At 36.7% G+C, this 15,686-nt stretch overlaps 2 protein-coding genes across 4 annotated transcripts in view; one reads left to right on the top strand and one right to left on the bottom strand.

Annotated features, from left to right (window-relative positions):
• LOC126924892 (pumilio homolog 2) overlaps nucleotides 1-10,402 on the bottom strand; it is a 63,294-nt gene extending 52,892 nt beyond the window's left edge. For 2 of the 3 annotated variants that reach the window (XM_050739854.1, XM_050739873.1), the window contains exons 1-5: nucleotides 10,254-10,402; nucleotides 9,153-9,374; nucleotides 8,845-8,973; nucleotides 8,634-8,756; nucleotides 6,195-6,344 (exon numbers count right to left, since the gene is read on the bottom strand). In XM_050739854.1, coding sequence (XP_050595811.1) covers nucleotides 6,195-6,344; nucleotides 8,634-8,756; nucleotides 8,845-8,973; nucleotides 9,153-9,374; nucleotides 10,254-10,349 — 720 coding nt within the window. In that variant the 5' untranslated portion in view covers nucleotides 10,350-10,402. The remainder of the gene's footprint in view (nucleotides 1-6,194; nucleotides 6,345-8,633; nucleotides 8,757-8,844; nucleotides 8,974-9,152; nucleotides 9,375-10,253) is intronic. The other variant, XM_050739862.1, reaches the window with a different exon arrangement.
• Nucleotides 10,403-11,550: 1,148 nt separating this feature from the next.
• LOC126925019 (alpha-(1,6)-fucosyltransferase) lies at nucleotides 11,551-15,600 on the top strand. Its single transcript, XM_050740124.1, has 5 exons — nucleotides 11,551-12,111; nucleotides 12,501-12,789; nucleotides 12,891-13,064; nucleotides 13,149-13,449; nucleotides 13,534-15,600. The coding sequence occupies exons 2-5, from the start codon at nucleotides 12,554-12,556 to the stop codon at nucleotides 14,593-14,595; spliced, it is 1,773 nt and encodes a 590-aa protein (XP_050596081.1). The 5' UTR covers nucleotides 11,551-12,111; nucleotides 12,501-12,553; the 3' UTR covers nucleotides 14,596-15,600.
• The last annotated feature ends 86 nt before the right edge of the window (nucleotides 15,601-15,686 follow it).

Here is a 15,686-nt window from a genome sequence, read left to right as displayed (position 1 = left end):
TCCAACCTGTATTTCGTGCCGTTCCACCGGGTCATGGTTTTACTCTCTTTCTCTGTCTCTTTTGTAATACAGCAGTGCTGCTGTTACTGTTTTTGACCACAACGTAGTAGCGAAAATATCCTTCGAGAGTATTGGGCGAGCAACATTCTCCGTTTGTACGCATCGATGACGTTCGAATGATTTTCCAGATTGCGCGGCACGTACCCGTCATGCGATACACGAACTCTACGTAAAGGCAATGAGAAGCAAAGTTTGAAAATAACTGAAAGACTTTGGACCATAGTCACGCTACACGTTACGATTTTTAATTTCGTTTCATTCTACATCCGAGGATTTATATACCAGGAAGATGTGCTCGAGCCAGCTGGGTACGTCGGTAATTCCCATCGTTCTTCACTGTTCCGGCGACTTCGTTGTATTGTAACAACCACGACGAAGTTCTTTTTTACGCACACAAATGGGATGCGAATCGGAGCTACAGAATGGGACGAAGGATACGTCTAAAGGTTTGGTAAGGTAAGGGTAAGGGTAAGGGTAAGGCTCGGTCAACCGGGGGCGATACGCCGTGAGTATCGACCGCGTCGCCGGCCGGCAGAGACGCTTTTGCACGTTAAGCACGACTACAGGGAGAAAGGGACGAGAAGAGGTCGAGAAGCGAATGAACGAGCAAGAGAAAACCCATCGCAAATTTTCTCGTTCCACCATCGAGAAACTTCCAAGAGGGAGGCTTTTCGATTCTCCACGCCATGATTCCCTACATTACGATTCCTGTGTACCGCAAGTCCATTAGCTTGTGAACGAACAAGTATGAACACGATTCGGAATAGAAAACAAACAAGAGAAAATGATAATTCCCGTTGATTCCGTTCGTTCGTTAGCAGAACGAAAACGGTAGCATTCCGTCCCCTGAAACCGGTCAGCGAAAACTTTTGCACATTCAGCGAAGACTGAGAAGAGTGGAAGAAGAAGGGATAAAGGAGGAAAAAGGAGAAGGTAAAACGGCGTGCCGCAGTCGTCATCTTTCGTACGTTAGACGAGGACGATATCGTTCTACTCATTCGAACCGACCAGCAGCAGCAGCAGAAGCTCTTTTGCACGTTGGCCGCAACCTCGTTGGAGGGAGAATTGCGAGGAGACGAAAAACGAGGGTGAACGAGCGAGAGAACAAGTCGAAGGGATATCGGACGAAAGAGTAAAAAAGGAAACAGAGAATGAGACGAGACGAAAGAATACTGGATCTCTCTTTCATTGAACAAAGCCAACGATAGTTCGCTATACCCCTAAGCTATACCCCACCATACGTCGACGGAGCTAACCCCCTCCACGCGGGCCGCCACTCCAACTTCTCTCCCTACTCACCCCGCACACCCACGAGGTTCTCCCACCAGTGGAACGGCAGCGTGGATGTCGTCGCTAAACTGCCACGGGGCCACCGACCCCTCCCCAGGCCCCTCGGCCTCGGGTCACGGCCACTGTCCTCGCGGAGAATCAGCAGCACGAGGGAGGCGAACCCTGTTGTTCTCTCTCTTTCTTCATCTCTCCCTCGACCTCCTCACTCTACCCCTTTTCGACTCTTTCTCCAATTGTGCGTGTGCGTGCGCCTGCGTGAGTCAAATGCGTGCGCAGTAGACACGAAACAGAGAAGAACGCGCGATAGGGGTGGTTTTTGCATTTTGTTGTCCCGGTTTGATTTTTAATTAAAAAGAAATCGGCGCGGATCTGGCATTTCGTAGCTAACGCCATCGCTATCGGTTTACCGATGTAGTAACCCGAGCAACATTCTCGTTCGTGTAAGAAAGCATAGTACAATGGTTTAGCTTGTAGAAATTTTAGACAAATGATCGCGATACGCAATCCTGGAGAACTAGAGAACAAAATACATAAATCGAAGTGTTTCGAAACGATGCGACACGAGCTACCACAGTCGTGGCCGCGCGGAGGAGACGTTTACAAATAAATTTCTTCTTCTTTGTGTACTACACACTGTTGTTCCCGATGACGAATCTGCAAGCGTAACCGATGCGTTTAGGTTCAACGACATGCGCGTCACGTCACTACAAGTCACGACGCGATACGTCACTTTACGGCATAAACGAGAGAATACTATCCGACGAGGTAACCGCCACGTTCGTAGAAGAAACACTACAAAATTTTGTATCCAATGCTGGTCAAATTGAACTGCTCCATCCGCCCCGTTTTACGTATAAATTTCCACCATACAATTCTACACAGTCCGAGTTGTTCACCCCTAACGGTCGAAGGGAGCTGGGAAGCTCGATCGACTTTTATTTAGATAAATTTCCAGAGCAGAAAATCATTCGAGTTCGTGGACGAAGATCTCACGAAGATCTATTTTTGAGCTACGCTTTAAGTTCTGCAAAGTGAAAGTACAAAATTAGAGAAACTGATTATACGATACGAGACGATTAAACCAGCTATTAATATAATAATTCGCATACTACTCTGAAAGTATGTAAAAGATTATGCAATTTATTTATATGTACGATAGGAAGTTTATAAAACTGGTATCCAATGTTCTAAGAATGGAAGTACATGCAACATACGAATTATCCTGAATTTGAATAGGAAAGAACAGAAATATCATTGAAATTGAAACGATCAGTACATGCAATTCTGTTTTTTATCCACTCGCTTCGAGACTCGAATCAGCGACAACTATCGATTATCGATGACGCTTTGCGTAAGTTCACAGACATATAAGCTGATGTCAATAAACATTTCCCTCGACGGCTTTCCCTTATCGTCAAAAAGTCTCATATTGCCATTTCAGGAAAACAGATTATCCACTGCTTAATAACTCCTTTGCATAGCGTCGCAGAACATTTCTTTCGAGGCTGACGTCACTTAAGAAACCGGAAACTGGTTTCACTCTTCTTTTATCGCGAATAGAATACGATAACGCGCGCGCGTGGGAGTTGTTTCTTACCAGTCCTGTCTTTACCGGTCAGCGTAGTCAACCATAATGTTGGCCGTGATTCAAGTCCGAATATTTTGTCGACGGTAGTTTACTTTTTCCGAGAATTCCTGTGTTTCGCGAGAAAATATCGCGTCTAGACGAGGCTCTCATGGAGCGCGACTACAAAGCGAGAATTTCGATAAAAAGGAAACAGCCTGATAATTTGCCGCCAAAAATAGAGAAGACAATGGAGAACGGTTCTTGTCTTTTGGATAGATTCTGCGTAAGATGTTTACCGTTTCTTTCAAAGGAGAGTTAACGCGTTGCAGAGAAGCACGGATGCAACATAATCGAAGAGCGACACTGATCTTGTGTAACGATTATCGTGGAGAGGCTTGCGAACCGTGGGCGTTAACTGCATAACTATCCATAACCATCTGTTACTGTCGGCCAGAGAGAAGAGAAAGTTCGCTGCAACGAGGTGACAACCTGATATTTTTATGTTGTAACATTATGTATAATACTTTACAGTGTACATGTCCATAATCCATGAGGATTATACTACCAATTTTCTTCGGGACATCTTACACCACAAAACGTTTCGCGTGTAATATTTTTACCAGAGATTTGTAAAGTCAAATTATACGGATTCTACGTATATGTACCTACCATCGAAAGCGTGGCAATGCGAATGACGAGGCTAATTGAAAACATTTTGTGGCAAGTAAGGTCAAACCTGAACCTCGAACCCACTAGAAGAGATAGAGTGACTCACGCAAATCAATATCACCTCCAGGCATATTTGCCGTTTATATTGGTGCAAGAGAAGCGCGGCATCGTGCATCTGGCTCACGGATAAATGTATTTATCCTTTACGATTTTATCAATGCAGTATCGTTAATGCACACGGTTTCGAGGGGAGCTCGTCCGAGTCGGCGTCTCGGTCGGTAAGCCAAATAAAAACATTCGACGCGACTCGAATGAAACGTTCCGCGACGAAATTCGCCGTCAGCGTAAAGAATCGAGTAGAAAGGCTGGTAAAGGCATTTTACTACGATATACAATGGAAAATGTACTATAAAACTATGTAAAGTAATTTTGAATAATTATATTCGTCAATTCTAAAACGAAATGACTAAATCGTCACGATATTATCAGACCTATATTATCAAACTGTAAACCATGACCGACGAATATCAAAATGAAAAATTTCCAAAAAATTCCATAGAGTTTTTCGGCACACGCACCATTCACATGTGTCACGACAGTCCAGAGAAGACCCTGACAGTATTTCAATCGATTAGGTGCACCCAAAGGGGGAACCACAAGCAAGGGGAAACATGCAAAACATAAAGCCGTATAAATTTAAATGGCACCGGTCCAAACAACATGGCCCTTGTACAAGAAAAGAATAGCTACGGACAAAATACGGTATTCATAATCTAACACGATGCGAAAGGAACAAACTGATTGATAATCGGACCAAAACGAAGAAATCCTCCGAGGAGACGAAACACGTTTTTAATATTATACAATACAATTCCACCGCGTGAAACATTCTTAGTTCGTGCGAAAGTACATTAACCTAAAACAACGCGAACATTCTCCCGTACCTCCGGTTTGCTAGCTTATGTATAAAAGAAAGACAGAGAGCGCAAGGAGAGAAGAGAAGGAGAGAGAGGAAGGATAGAACTCCGAACTCCGAGCGTTTTACTGTAGAGTTCGAGGACATAAACAATGAAGAAATAGTTAAAGGAGCGGAGCGCTGCAAAGATTCGGTTCGGATCTCTAGGTACATATTTTTTCTATGGTTGAAACGTGCCGGCAGCGCTCTATGGGTCCAAATTTACAGCTATCGCATTGAGAAACTTTCCCCTCTTCTTCAACGAGTCCTCTTTCCCATCGTCGAGACAGTCCTGAATTATTTAATTATTTTATAACACGACAGTTCGAAACCCATTGTTTTGTCTATTTCCCATTAAGATAAACACGGTTCGAAAACTTGCCATCCTTTTGTCGTAAAGGTACAAGGTAATGCTAATGGTTCGTTGTTATATTACAAGGTTAAGCGAATTCGAAGACCTGATTGGCTGAGTTACTGTCGGATACCTCCATGCGAGAGCACGTTCGTACGACTATTCCTGCTTACGATTCAGATCATCCGTTCTTTTTTACAGTGTTTGATAATAGTCATCAATTTCACTTGTGGATAGTTTCGAAAAATTTTACCTTGATAGTTACGCGATATCAAGTATGTACTTATGAATGTATACGAATGTATTTCGATCATAGTAAACAATCTAGGATCTATGTAAAAGAAAGCACCGATGTTGATATAATTTAACGTATTGCAATATGCAGAAATGCTTTCCCTAATGATTGCACACCACTCAAACATGATCGTTAATTCGTTTGTTTTCTGTAAAACTATCCATTTAAATAACAATAGCAAGGATGTTGTTTACGAGTTGTAATTATATCAATGATGAATAAAAACTGAATAAAAAGATTAAAGTCATTCCTTCGGAACAAAACATTTTTGACCTACCATGAACCGAAGCTATCAGTTTTTTCATAAAAAGTTTGAAGTATCCTTGAAAAAAGCATAAAACTTAATAATATAACAAAGTACTCGTTTGTTTATAAATGTTAGTCTGACAATACAAACCTATTAATGCAATTACTGCATAAGTAACAATGAAAATATAGTTGTACTAATTTTTAACAAAAGAGTGCTTTTTGAAATTATCAGATAACGTAAACACAAAATATTTTCATAGATACACTACGACGCTATACTATATTTAAATAGAGTAAACAGAAAAATTCATCGTTATTTAATACCATTGATTGAAATATTTTTTTTTTACCGAAAGAACGATGAACAAAAACAACGCCAACAGGAAAACGAGACACAAGATAAAAATACACCGTTACACACGGTATTCGTTATATTCATTAAGTGTAAGATGAGCAATAAAAAGGTTATAAATAAAATAAAATCGTGATAATACAAAGTTTCCAAATTTGCAAAGGCTTTCTCTGACGAATAATACCCATTTTAACTAAGTTAAGATACATGAGTGGCAACAGTGATTTGTACAACCAAGTCAAGTTTCCCCCTAAAGCTTCATAAACATGGAGGTTTCCATTGTGGAATAAAAGTCTTCGAAACATAACCTACAAATTGGCAATGTTCGGCGACTCGTGTCGCGTGGAGAAGCAGAAATACGAAAAACTTGAAAATAAAAAAGTGTAATTGAACTGAAATAAATACCATGTCGGCCCCCAAATCCTTCATGTCGCAGTAAAGGAAAAGATCCCCCGGTGGTTTCATCCAGTCGCCTGTGCTCGTACCTGCTCCCTGGCCGTACCCTACACCGAAACTCTCCACCGTCTCCAAGGTACCCTCGGCACGGCGCGTCACCTTCGAGAGATTCACCGTTAACCCCGTAGTACACCAACAACGCGAACGAAAAATCGAACACACACTCTTTAACACGCACTATCCGGTAGACGAGGCTATCTTGGAGGAGATTCGTTGAATGTTGAGGATACGTTGTTGAAAAATAAGTGAATCGTACGTCGAACGGCGGCGTCGGGGCGCGGACGCCGATTCAGCCGGCACTGAATACACACCACTCCCGGTTGTTTTCACGTTCGTTTTTCCTGTGTGAACGCGGACAGACCTCTCGTAAACGGAACACACCACACCGCCGCTGAACAATACAAATCGCAGCACCACGAACGGGAGTGTGAGAGAGAAAGAAAAGCGCTCGGCCGCCTGTCAAACAGTTCGACACCTCGGGTGCCTCGATGCTGCCACTGCTACCTATGCTCCTCTCTTCTTCCTCGTCCTCTTCCTCCTCCTCCTCCTCCTCCTCCGCCACCGCCGTCGCCGCCGCCACCGCCGCCGCCACCTCCTCCACCTCCTTTCTCCTCTCGCGCACTTTGCACACTCACTCCGCGAATACGCGTTTATTTATTTACAGGGGGAGTAAGTCGATTACGTGATCTTGCCTAAATTCACGTCCGTCTTGACATATCGCAAGACGCGTCGTTATCGGGCGTTAAAACAACGCTCGGCGTCACGATGCTCTTACTTGTCGTCTCTCCTCGAATTTTCGTTAACCGGCCTCTCTCTAGATAGAGACTGCCCTCTTAACCGAAACAAAGAACGACGCTCGAATGGTATGCCCTCTACCGAGCATTTTGACAGTTACTCTCCGCTTGGCGAAAGATACTGACCAATCATCGTCCTTTTTACTTTGCACGACCTCTCACGACGACCGGATGAAAATTTGATTGTGCTTAGTAAATTTACCTGGCCTGACTAAGTATTAACGCCACGAATGAAGGACAAAACTATCCCAAACCTAACGTATATACGTTCGCAAATTTTCAAAAACTGTTTTAACACCATGCCAGATGATCTTAACCAGAAGAAATAAATTTTTGTTTCTTATTCGGTTATCACAGATTATTCTCAAAATATATCAAATATATCTAAAAAAAACTATAAATTAAAACATTTTTCTCTATTTTCTACAAATTTCATCTATGATTAAGATAGAAAGTATAACGATACAAAAAATCAGCGATGCAATTTACCGTGTACAAAAGCCATTAACGTTAACAAATGCCTGCATTTGCTATAGTTTACAAAAATAAACTTGAACGAGGAAAAAAATAATGAGTAAAGTAGGAATTTAGAAACACGTAAAGGGCAAATTGAAAATTGCAGTTTATATCATTATTATAAAGAAATATCTCCTATTTAAAATAAACACGTATTTAAAAATGTATTAGAATATTTGCTTGAAAATTGTAATGAAAAAATAAATAATATAATGCATACTCTTTTAAAATACAAGTCTGTATTTCGACTAGTTTCCTACGTAATTAAATGTCGTAGTTTGAATCGCCAAATTTTGGCCCTGACACTGTTTTGTCGAGGAGACCTACGCATCGATTAAACTTTCTATTTAGTCGATTGATAACTACTACCGACAATGTCAATGACATTCTCTAATTAGACAACTTAGTAGTACAAGACTTAAACTCCTACTAAATCGAATGCGTTAGTTATATCGAAAGATAAGAAACAACACGAAACTATGAACCAGTAGACGACAATGGCTAATTGTTAAATTATAAAATATCTTTTCATGAAAGAATACCGAAGATATTTTTTTGGATATAGCACCAAATTAGTTTTATGTTTCAAAAGACACAAAAATCAACCTATTTTATTAATCTTGATTACGCGACATGAAAATTAAACATAAATATTATTGATATAGTAAATTTTGAGAAAGTTATGATAAAAACGCCTAACATTTCTTGATTGATATGATATATATGACAGCATCATTGAAATTAAAATTTTGGCATATCACGATCAAAACTGTATGCATTTCAATATTAAGCCAAATATATAACGGAAAAATAGTGGTCAATAGTACGGACAAGGAAAGAGATACGTATTTCAATGCATTGTTTCTTGGATATAGACATATCTTCATTACAAAGTTGATCACATCTCCATTGATAAATATATATATACACATACACACACGCGCGCGCGCACACATACACACACAAATAGACATTCTATTCAATGACACTAATTTAAAACATTGAATAAACATATCTCAAATATCCCACCTCTAATTCTAATATATTCTAAAGCTATTGAAATGATAATTATGCTTACCTGGCCATTTCTAAATTGTTGTTGTTGTTGTTGCTGCTGTTGATGATGAAAGAGGGCAACTTGTTGCTGTGCTGTCATTTGATTATTAAGATAAACTAAATGTTCTGTTCCTGGTGCTCCACTCTGCACAACAATAAAAAATGCAAATATTAGTACAAGATTATAGAATATTTTTTTTATTAAGCTTGATATTAAATAATATACAACTTACTTTAAGTTGCATTGGGTGGATTTCATAAGGTAAATGAACATTATTCATAGTTTGCAGACCCAATTGTTGTGGTTGATTCTGTTGTGGTACACTCAGTTTAGTAATGGGATATTTCCATTTTTCTGGATTCTATAAATCATTTCAATATGCAATCAAATGAAAGCAATCGATACTTATCTATAATACTACTATCTATAAAGCTACTTATCTATAATACTTTTAGAGTATCAAAACATAAGTCTACAAATTTCTTTTCTCTCCTACAATAGACCGTGTAATATATCTTGAAAAATATTTTGGATGCTTACATTATCAATAATAGCATCATCTGCAAGGGCCCAAGCACGTGGTGCCTGTTTTGTTTGGAAAGCTGAAGACTGGGCATTAAATTCTGCTTCCGTAGGTCGTTGAAATACGTAACCCACCATGGCATCATCTTGAGTTCTGTTCACACCAATTTGATGTGTTTGACCAGGTTGTATACGCATACTATCACCACCAGCCATTACTTGCCCACATTGTTCTGTATCCTATAAATAAACAATTATTTCATTACTTCAAATTTTCTTTATTACTCTCATAGATAATTTATAGTTATATTAAATGAATAATAACTTTTGCAGATAAAATCCAAGTTTAAATCGGTGTATTTGAATTGATATAAACTTAAGATGTATAAATCAATACATTATTTCGGAGTACATAATACAAAAAAAATTACAATTACTGAAAATTGTTTAATAGGTAATTGTATACTAGTATACATACAAAGAAGAATTATCATATCAAATTTATTAAAGATATCATTATAAAATTGTTAATAACTAATGTATATATTATAAAGTATGTCATAACTGTTTAATCAATCATGGTATCACAGTGCTCTTAAATATGCATATATTAGTATTTTATCTATGCTTTATCAGAAAACTAATAGGAACATAAAACAATAAGATCTCTTTTTGATATTAAAACACATATAATTATTCCTACAGTTCAAAGAAATTAGCAACATATGCAGGATTAGTCTTGTTTCACTGGAGTAAGCAAGTTGATAAATGCAACCAAAACATCTTCATTTCTATACAATATCCTGCCATGATGGACTAAACAAAGCATAAGCATATGCAATATTTATGCATGTGAACAATATAAAGGACTGTTTCCTCATGTTTCAACAGTAGAATAGAACTTTCTACGTTAAATAATAATATACCAAATAAAAAATAAATAAGTACAATAGTAAATTTCTGGAGTAACGATCGAAAAATAATATTTTAGTTAGAAGACACATGAAATGATAGGTTATGAACACTTCGATCCGAGTAAAACTTTGTAACGTTAGATCGTTTTACACGGTGTACTAATTACGAGATAGAAAACTAGAAAAAAATTAGATAGGTGCTTACTGTGGGTATGTGCCCATTCGCGGAAGGATGGTGCAATTGCATAGAAGGTGCCGGTTCACCCGCAGCACCAGCGCTACTCGCACCGAGCCACTTCATCGTTCTGTCAATCTGTACCACTGCTTCAGGTCCGACGAACGATGATCAAACAGATAAGATGTTCCCTCACTGTGAAGGTTAGCTCGCTCAGAACCGGCGTCTGGAGCTAAAGGTAAAATCACCCACTATGTATATTCTGCGAGCATGTTCTACGTGTGACTCTTAACAATGTGACATCTTCATTGTTTCCACGACGACGAGAACGGCAACGATAACAAGAATAATCACTAAATAGAATCGTATTTATGAATGCCTGTGATTGAACGCTAGACAGTACAGCAATGGCAGCTGGAACACAGCGGTGCTGCCGGAATTTTGACAACACTGCCGGACACGGGGAACAAGAGAACACAAAGAGAATTGTCGAACCGAATGCAACTTAAGTCTACACGGCTCCTCGAGTTTTACCAAACGACACAACCGCTTCAGCGACGGACGAATGAAACTGAGGGAATGCCGAAGAAAAAAAAGTGAAACATGCAAAAAACGACAACTGCTTGTTCATCAACGGACGAGAGGGAATTAAGGGTAGGAAAGTAGAGAGGGGGAGGAACCAAAAGATTCGCAAAATTAGATTCTTTGTATCGTTGTTGATGTTAACGAATCGCTTTCCCCCGAAACTATACCAGGTACGATAATGGACGTGTTCCCTCTTTCGATTTACGTTACAAGCTTTACCTCAATTATTGCGATGACTATAGTTGAAATCAATTGACAAATATCGTTCGTTTCGTTCTATACTACTCGATATTTTCGTGGTTACTATGTACGCTTCGGTCTTTCACACGCTCATCCCGTAAAACTAAAGCTTAAAATACACTATTCACAGGTATGTACATCGAAGTACTGGCACACAATGTGCGTCCACCGGCATACGCGTGTTTCGCGCGCAAGGATGCTACGAGATTTTCAGAAGGGATTCGGAGGGCAAGAGGGGAGGGGAGGGTAGAGAACCAACCCGCGTTTAGAAATACCGCGACACGATACCAAACCAATACGTTATTTCTGTCAATTTCATGCTTTTTCTAATCGCGACTTCCAACTTGATTTTTACTTTCACCTCAGCAATCGGTTCGTTAATAACACTAAAACTAACGTTTAAACAAAAGTTCGTAGACTTTGTTCGGCGTTAATCGTCCGTTTCACATTTACACAACGCCGTACTTAAAGTGTCAAGATTCTAGGTTATACGACAAAATCATGGATGAAACGAATAGATAGCGATGTTTCATGTTAGACTTAAACGTAGCATATTTACTGCCATCTGATATAAAAGTCGTGTTTTAAAATTAATTGTTCACATTTGTAATATCTCATATATGATCGATTTCTTAAATATTAATTGAATTGTATAGTTTAGAGGATAATTTAAAAATGTACGTATAATATTGTCGATAAAATATTTCATATACTTTACGATATTGTGTAGCTAATTTGTTAAGTGAACAAATAGCTAGTAATAATTTTATTCGAGAAATTCATGTTTGAATACTGTAAAACCAATATAGCTACTGGTTAGAGTCTATGGTTAGAGTATTTAACTCTCCAATGCAAACGGCTCATAATGTATGCGAAAGAATTGTAAATTGTAACTCACACTGTCTGCGCTTGCCATATGAAACAGTGTTTAATGGCTGTACTCGCACATGAAAAAAAATTTGACAATTTGATGCAAAGAACTTGTTCCTATGATTACGTTGATGATAACGAATGTTCTCTATTTCATATTTGAAATCTTTTTATAGAAATGCTGAAGCACACGGTAAGATTGATATTTTATTCAATTCGTCAACATAAGATTATTCGTGGTTTATATAAAAACATGTTAATATCATGTTTTTAATGATAATTTAATAATATGTCTTGTATTATATTTTTACTTCCTTTTTTAACTTTATTTCATTATGTATTACCTTGTACATTCATACTTCCTACTGATAAATTAGTTTTATTGAGGATAATTTGTACTGTTATTGTGAAGTTACACCTACAATATACATTTCTTAATTGCTTAATAAAGGAATTCAAGTAACTCTTTTTTGTACTCACAAAATACTGTCTCAATGTACTTTTAATATTCTATCTTTGTTACATAACAGTTGTCATGTAATCAAATTTTCCATTAAAAGAGTGATAATTTTACATTTATAGATGACGTAATGCAACTCATCAAATATAATATAATTCTATTATCATAATATAAAATGGCAACATTTTGGTCAGGGAGACCTGGTTGGTTAGGGAAAGTAGGAATAGCATTATTGGCTACATGGCTTTTGGTACTAATAATATCAGTATCACATATCTTTAAGGCAAATAATTTATCATCCAATAATGAGAGTCCTACAAATAAAGAAAATGCTCAACGTTTAGCTCAAATGGTCAATGATTTTGAAATCCTTAAGAGACAAAATGAAGCATTAAGAAATATAATTTTAGGGTAAGTTTATACCAGAGATTATAAAAGCAGACAGATTTATTTGAAGTTTAAAACAAAGAGCATTGTGATCTTTTCGTTGTACAGGATAACGTAATTTCCAGAGAAAGATCAAAATCTATTCAAGGAGACCATTTAGGTTCAATACAAGAAAAACTTGAGAAAGTTTCTCTTTATGATGATTTGCTGGATCATCAGGATAATATTAAGCACGGTGTCCCTTCTTCTGAATATGAAGAATTAAGAAGAATGATAAGAAATAATATTCAAGAGACATGGTAAATATAGCATCTAAAGTATAGTTTGTCACTGTATATGAAGATATGGGAATGTTACATGAGATACTTTAATATTTTAAACAGGTATTATATTAATGCAGAACTAAGTAAATTTAGGAAAACTATTGATAAACTTAATTATGAACAAAGAGAGAAAAAAATACAGGACACATTAAAAAATGTTTGGGATCATAAAAGATCTCTCATAATAGACATTGACAAATTAATGAAAGCAGATGGCTATGATGAATGGCGTAAAAAGGAAGCGAAAGAATTATCTGATCTTGTACAAAGAAGATTCAGGCATTTACAAAATCCTAGTGATTGCAATAAAGCAAGAAAGTTGGTTTGCAGTTTAAACAAAGGTTGTGGATTTGGATGTCAGGTAAATAAAAGTTATCTTAAATAAAATGTAAGAATTTATATAAATCATTATAAATGAAATTTTGTACATTATTTTGTATTTTAGATTCATCATATTACATATTGTTTCTTAGTTGCTTATGGTACAGAGCGAACATTAATAATTAGATCTAAAGGTTGGAGGTATCACAAAGATGGTTGGGAATCAGTCTTTAAACCACTTAGCGAGACTTGTGTATCTACAATTGGAGCATCACATGCTAACTGGCCTGGTGACTCATCTAAACAAGTCATTTCATTGCCAATTGTGGATAATGTTTATCCAAAACCAAGGTTTCAACCACCAAGTGTACCAGCTGATTTAGCTTCAAGGTTAGAGAAACTTCATGGCCATCCTTTAGTGTGGTGGGTAGGACAAGTTTTAAAGTATTTAATGCGACCTCAAGAACATGTGAAAAGAACATTAGAGAATGCCAAGGAAAAACTGGGTTTCAAAAAACCTATTGTTGGAGTTCATGTACGGAGAACGGATAAAGTTGGTACTGAAGCTGCTTATCACGATATAGACGAATATATGGTTAAAGTCGAACAATATTTCGACGAACTTGAACCAAAACCAGAAGTTAGAAGAGTTTTTCTAGCGAGCGATGATCCAAAAGTGATCACAACGGCAAGAAATCGTTATTCAAATTATGAAATAATAGGAGATCCAGAAATAGCAGAGACAGCTTCAGTTGCGAAACGATATTCCGATTCTTCTTTACAAGGAATAATTATCGATATACATCTCTTATCCGAATGTGACTATTTGGTGTGCACATTCAGTTCTCAAGTGTGCCGTGTAGCATATGAGTTAATGCAAACATATTATCCGGATGCTTATAATCGTTTCGCGTCATTAGATGATATTTACTATTATGGTGGTCAAAATCCACACCCTCATCAAGCTATTCTAGATCATAAGCCGAGAAAGGAGGGTGAAATTGAATTGAAAGTAGGAGATTTAATTGAAGTTTTTGGAAATCATTGGGACGGTTATTCTAAAGGATACAATACTAGAACTAGTATGACAGGATTATTTCCTAGTTTTAAAGTTAAAAATCCAGTAGATGCTGTAGATTTTCCGAAATATCCGTATGTCCCTTTACAAGAGAACAAGAACGAGTAGGCATACTCTGAATATATAGTGATCTTGAAAGCATTCAGATTGCTTAAAAAAAATAACTTGCCTTCATATTTAAATTGTTAAAAACAGTAAAAAAACTTCACAAACACGTATATATTTTACTACTAGCAAATGACAAATTTAATTCTTGCAAACTGAAACTATCTCAAATTATATAAAAAAAAAAAGTGAAGTATTCTATTGCCTATGCATATTTATATCTTGAATTTTGAGAAGACCGTATATAGATATTCGTAAACAAATATTATAGAAAATTTTGAATATATTTACGATCTTCTTACAAATTGAACTAAGAACATAAACATAAAAAAAAATAAAAATGCATAGCGTACATGCGCGCAATATAATTAAAAATTTTTATATATTTTGATTGAAGTTACAAATTGTAGTCGTTATTTTAATAAGAGATTTTATTAGAATGTGATTGTATTAATGTATTACATTGCAACTCTTTAGCGAACTGAATGTATGTTTTTTATATAATGCATTTAAAATAGATACGTAATTAACATACAATATAAAACAAAAATTATTTGTGCCAATGCACTTGAACTCAAAGTATTATTTACAGTGGCAAGCCAATAATCAAATAAAACCTAAGTAATATGTCAATTTTTATAAAATTGCAAGGTTTTATACATTATTAGTTAATCTCATATCTCTTAATAAAGGCTTGCATTATAATTCATTGTCATAACGTACAATTTGTACATAAGATATACAATATAAATTACGTACATAATAATTTTTTTGATAATAATGGAGCTTATGCAAAACGCATAATAAATATTGCATAAATTGCGTAATATGATAAACCTGAAATGCATAGACATCGAGCTGGGCTTGAGGCCTATCTTATTATATAATTAAGGATGTTTCTTGTATACATATTGTAATATATTTTATACTATACACCAAACGTAAATGAGAATTGTTATTATATTATGAAAACTGAATTTGGTTTTTAATAAATATTTAATTCATGAATCTTTTGGTCTTGTTTTCGTTTTCATTTGGAAATAACATTTTGATATCAAAATGTGTTATTACATAATTTATTTTACATTTTTTAA

The sequence above is a fragment of the Bombus affinis genome, chromosome 2 (genome assembly GCF_024516045.1).
Source record: "Bombus affinis isolate iyBomAffi1 chromosome 2, iyBomAffi1.2, whole genome shotgun sequence".
Lineage (NCBI taxonomy): Eukaryota > Metazoa > Arthropoda > Insecta > Hymenoptera > Apidae > Bombus > Bombus affinis.
This window is presented reverse-complemented; position numbering and strand designations above follow the sequence as displayed.

Bases quoted from the DNA above. Each gene is read 5' to 3' on its own strand.
- LOC126925019 (XM_050740124.1), top strand. From the start codon at position 12,554: ATGGCAACATTTTGGTCAGGGAGACCTGGTTGGTTAGGGAAAGTAGGA. The intron at 12,790-12,890 runs GTAAGTTTATAC...CGTAATTTCCAG, and splicing joins TTAAGAAATATAATTTTAGG to AGAAAGATCAAAATCTATTC. The intron at 13,450-13,533 runs GTAAATAAAAGT...TTTGTATTTTAG, and splicing joins GTTGTGGATTTGGATGTCAG to ATTCATCATATTACATATTG.